The sequence below is a fragment of the Equus quagga genome, chromosome 11 (assembly GCF_021613505.1).
Source record: "Equus quagga isolate Etosha38 chromosome 11, UCLA_HA_Equagga_1.0, whole genome shotgun sequence".
Lineage (NCBI taxonomy): Eukaryota > Metazoa > Chordata > Mammalia > Perissodactyla > Equidae > Equus > Equus quagga.
The window spans coordinates 70104534-70110048 of NC_060277.1; the positions used below are offsets into that span (position 1 = coordinate 70104534).

The 5515-nt window shown below is 39.3% G+C and overlaps 1 protein-coding gene across 1 annotated transcript; it reads right to left on the minus strand.

Moving 5' to 3' along the window:
- Positions 1 to 4298: 4298 nt before the first annotated feature.
- On the minus strand, positions 4299 to 5228 carry LOC124247855 (olfactory receptor 1A1-like). Its single transcript, XM_046677635.1, has one exon. The coding sequence runs from the start codon at positions 5226 to 5228 to the stop codon at positions 4299 to 4301; it is 930 nt and encodes a 309-aa protein (XP_046533591.1).
- Between the last annotated feature and the right edge of the window lie 287 nt (positions 5229 to 5515).

A 5515-nucleotide genomic window follows, 5' to 3' on the forward strand; every position in this document is an offset into this window, starting at 1 on the left:
AACAATTTAAGAAAGGGAAGAGAAAATTTTTTTAGAAATTATTTTTTCATGTTAGTAAGACATCAGAAAAAGGAGATGGTCTAAAATGAAAACAAATTTAGATAAAAATGAAATTGGCCTTGAAATAGCAGACAGAAATGAATGAAGGACATAAAGAATACTTTACTACTTTATTTGACATTTTAGGTAGAATTCACATAAGTAAAATGAATCATAAGAGATGTAAGAGGAAAAAAAATTCTTTTATAGACGGGAACACCCAAAATGCTATCAGCAGATATCTCAGCAGGAACCATGCAGGTGAGGAGAGAATAGGATGATATATTCAAAGTGCTGAAAGAAAGAAACTGCCAACCAAGAACCCTTCACCCAGCAAAGCCTACTTCAGGAAGGATAAAGGCTTCCCCTAACAAAGGGAAGCTGAGGGAGTCCATAATCACCAGACCTGCTTTACAAGAAATGCTGAAAGGAGTTCCTCAAGATAAATTGAAAGGCCACTAATTAATAACACAAAAATACGTGGAAATATACAATACACTAGTAAAGATAAGCATATAGTCAGATTCAGAATACTCAAATTCGATAATGTGGTGGTGTGGTAACCACTTAACCATAATCGAGAGCAAAATTATTAAGAATAGCTATAGGCAAAATAATTTGTTAGTGGATAGACAATATAAAAAGAGGTAAATTGTGATATCAAAAACATAAAAGAGAGGAGTAAAGAGTTAAGGTTTTGTATCTGATTTAAGTTAGATTGTTATCAGCATAAAACAGACAGTTATATATGTAAGGTGTTTCATGTAAGCCTCATAGTAACCACAAAGTAAAAATCTACAATAGATTCACAAAAGATAAAGCTCAGAGAATAAAAGCATACCACTGTGGATAATCATCAGTTGACAAAAGAAGGCAGCAAGAGAGGAAGAAAGGAACAGTGGACCTACAAAACAACCAGAAAACAATCAGTAAGACAGCATTACTAAGTCCTTACCTATCAAAATTACTCCAAATGTAAATGGATTGCATTCTCCAATCTAAAGAAATAGAGTGGCTGGATGGATAAAAAAAATAAGGCCTAACCATATCATTCCTACAGAGACTCACTTCAGCTTTAAAGACACACAAAGTTCAAAGTGAAGGGATGCAAAAGATATTCCACGCAAGTGGAAACCAAAAGAGAGTAGAGGTAGCTACACTTATACAGAAGAATAGACTTTAAGCCAAAAGTGGTAACAAGAGACAAGGTCATTATATAATTATGAGGAAGTCAATTCATCAAGAAGATATAGCAATCATAAATATATACACACTCAACATTGGAGCACCAAAATATGTTCAGCAAATACTAACGGATCTGAAGGAAGAAACAGACAATACAATAATAGGAAGAAATTTCAATACCCCACTTTCAACAATGGATGGGTCATCCAGACAGAAAATCACCAAAGAAACTTTGGACTTGAAACACACTTTAGGCCAAGTAGACAAAATAGAAATATGCAGACCATTCTATCCAACAGCAGCAGAATACACATTATTCTCAAATGCACATGGAAAATTCTCCCGAACAGATCACGTGATTGGTTACAAAACAAGTATCAGCAAATTTAAAAAGATTGAAATCATACCAAGTATCTTTTCTGACCACAATAGTATAAAACTAGAAATAAATAACAGAAGAAAAGCTGGAAAGTTCACAAATACATGGAAAGTAAATAACACACTTCTGAACAACTGATGGATCAAATAAGAAATCAAAAGGAAATTCAAAAAATATTTGAAACAAATAAAAATGGAAGCACAACATATGAAAACCTATGGGATGCTGCAAAAGCAGTTCAAAGAGGAATTTTGTAGCAATAAACACCTTTGTTAAGACAAAGTAAAGAGGTAAAATAATAACCTAATTTTACACCTCATAAAACTAATAAACGATAACAAACTAAGCTCAAAATTAGCAGAAGGAAGAAATAACAAAGATCAGGAATAAGTGAAACAGAAACAAAAAAAATAGAAAAGACCAATGAAAGTAAGAATTAGTTTTTTGAGAAGATGAACAATAAAGCTAGAGCAAAAAGGTAAAAGAAGTGAAAATCATTTCAGTAGTATAGTTAAATTAACTCAGTATTCCAAATTATTATCATTTTGACATGCAATCAGCATTTTAAAATAGCATCGAGGGGGTCGGCCCCATGGCCAAGTGGTTAAGTTCATGTGCTCCGCTTGGGCAGCCCAGGGTTTTGCTGGTTTGGATCCTGGGTGCGGACATGGCACCACTCATCAGGCCACGCTGAAGTGGCACCCCACATGCCACAACTAGAGGGACCCACAACTAAAATATACAACTATGTACTTGGGGGATTTGGGGAGAAAAAACAGAAGAAAAAAAAAGAAGATTGGCAACAGTTGTTAGCTCAGGTGCCAATCTTTAAAAAAAAAAAAAAAGACTCCTTTAAAAAAATAAATAAAACAAAATAGTATCGAGATATTTTATAATATTTAAAATCCAGAGTGTAATTTACACTTACAACACATTTCAATTTGCACTAGCACATTTCAAGAGTTCTATAGCCACAGGTGGCTAGAGGCTAAATATTTGGAGTAGCTATGGGTTCAGGTCCTGACACGGATTGAGCAAAGATAAAAGCCCCTATATTTGGGTTTTGGTCACTCATGAGCAGTGGCCAATGGCCTAGCCGTATGGTCAGGCAGTAGGAGGATGGAAACCTGGCCACTAAAGCGATGCCCACATGGGCAAAGCTCTATGGAAATCACGGTAGGGATTTTAGGGGCGCATTAAAGTAGGACATGTTGATGCCCTTCAGAAGAACTCCTTTCCAGATTTGGAAGGTGGTTGGAATTACAAGCAAACATCCCTGTGTGCTCACTTGAGAGGGCCACCTGGGTCCATGAAATGTGTGGGCATGGAGTACTGTAATGATGCAGAAATGGTCTGAATTTGGACACAGTTGTCTTGCACTCCCTGAAGCACAAAATGCCAATAGGAATTTTTCTGTCTGCCAGGAAAAGAGACAGAGGCTGCAGATGACTATGTGGCAGATTCTCTGGGGGGAAGGTTCTGATCATAGCTGGCAAGTGGGACTGATGCTTGTAGTCCTGGGGGGCTACAAATGGATCTTTACACAAACAGACGCTGATTCTAGACTAGGCTTTGCTTATCTGGTAGTAGATCCAAATGCTGAGTGCCATAAAATAACTGGAAGAGAAACTATTGCACCATTTTGGATGGCTGACAATTATTTCTTCAGACCAAGCAACACATTTTGCAGCTTACAATGAACAACGATGGGAAGAGAGACAGCCTCCTCACAGTACTAGTTTGAGAGAGAATTGGAATGGGGAATTAAAACAGTGGTTATCTAAAATGGAGGGAGATAAAGACATGTAGGGTTGGCTTACAGGCCCCCATGAGTGTGTGCTCACACCCAATATGAACATGAATGGAACTAAAGGAGTATCCCCACTGGATGGGTTTCTGTTTTTCCAGTGGATCTGGGGAACAGAAGATGGCGAAGGATGCTGGTATGACTATATAATTCTTGCCAAGAGAGGAGTATATTGTTATAATGACTATATTTTTCTTTCTTTCCCGTATTACCTTGGTTTTTTCCCCTACTTGATGCTGTGGTCACAGGACCAGTGCTGCAGCTTCAAGGCCTAGATACAATGATAATTCCTATGCAAGAAACTGTAACTATGTTTTTGAATCATAAGTCAGAATTCCTGGGGCCTGATAGGGTGGATTGTACTTTGATCCAATCTGGGAAAGTTAGTTGCCTAGTGGTCAGGACAGCCCACTAGTTCTGTGTCTATGTGACCTTACCTTATCTGAATAGAAGTGGACTGAGGAGGAGGGACTTTCTAGTATTGCTGCCTGCAATCTGAACCAGCACAGTGGAGTAACCTAATGTCCCTTCCAAAGGTGGAAAAGTTAGAGTATAATGAGGAGAAGGTCGAATAGTGGCTGAGGGTAAGGGAATGAATAAATGAGTTATGAAATAAGGGAAATCCACTATTACATTAACACCTTGAAAGAGACTCAGAGCAAAGATAATATTGTCTCTTAGCTCAATTATCCCAGATGCCTGAAAGTGTGCAGCCATATATTGCTGACACCATTCTTGCTTTTGGACCTGGAAACAATGAATGAAAGCCTGCAGAACTGAGTGGCATTGCCCTGCGAGATCAAAGATGGTTTCTTGGAGGGGGAGGACTTTTGGGGATAGATTTTCAAATGCATCCTAATTGGTGACTGAAGTCTCCAAAGTATGAGGTTAGGAGGAGATTCCATTGTTGAAGAGTTTCCCTAGGGCAGCCTTCATGTCACAATTTCTCAGACTATAAATGAAAGGATTTAACATTGGGGTCACCGCAATGTACATCACAGTCACCACTGCATCCCTTAGGCTGTAACTAGTCAGAGGACGGAAATACATACCCATGACTGTCCCATAATACAAAAAAACAACTGTGAGGTGGGAACCACAGGTGGAGAAGGCTTTACGCACACCTTTGGTGGATGGAACCTGTAAGACTGTGGAAAAGACCCGTACATAGGAGATGACGATGCATAGTAATGGCACAGAGAAAACACCAACCCCTAGGTACATCATCTTCACATTGAAGTGGACGTCAGAACAGGACAGCTTGAGTAAAGAAGCAATGTCACAGTAGAAGTTTGCCACTTTCTGGTTTCCACAGAAGGACAGACCAGCTGTGACCAGAGTGTGGGGGAGGGAATTGGCATTTCCAACCACCCAAGAGCCAACAACAAGCAGGACATAAGTTCGAGGGCTCATAATCTTTGTGTAATGAAGCGGGCGGCTGATGGCCACAGCACGATCATATGCCATTGTTGCCAAGATATAGCTATCTATGTTAGCCAAGGCAATCATGAAATACATCTGTGTTAGACATCCTCCAAAGGAGATGGCTTTAGTGCCCAAGAGATGATTGGCCAGCATCTTAGGAATGGTTACAGAGGAGAAGCAGATGTCAACAAAGGAGAGGTTGGCAAGGAGAAAATACATGGGGTTGTGAAGGCGAATGTCAGAGCGAATGGCCAAGATGATGAGCAGGTTTCCAATCAATGTGATGGGGTAAATGAATAAGAAGAGGATGAAGAAGAAATCTTCCTGTTCCCGCTGACCACTAACTCCCAGGAGGATGAAATCCAAGTTAGAAGATTGGTTTTCTTCTCCCATGGACTCTTTAGCAGGAAATGAGAGAGGAATCCAAGATAATTAGTGAAGACGTGTGTGTAGTGATCATCCTAAACCACCACTTGACTCCTGTGGTGGTTGTGTCTATACTTGTGTTTACTATGTCCAGAATAGTCAATACATTGGGGAAAATATCTGTGTGTGTTAGGGGGACTAATTGACAATTAGCCCTGGACACTCATGTCTGGACCCCCAGCACCATCACTCAAACTTCTAGGGCTTAATCATTTAACAAATAGGTAAAGTTCATATTCAATGTGCCAGAAACT

Bases quoted from the DNA above. Each gene is read 5' to 3' on its own strand.
- LOC124247855 (XM_046677635.1), bottom strand. From the start codon at position 5,228: ATGGGAGAAGAAAACCAATCTTCTAACTTGGATTTCATCCTCCTGGGA.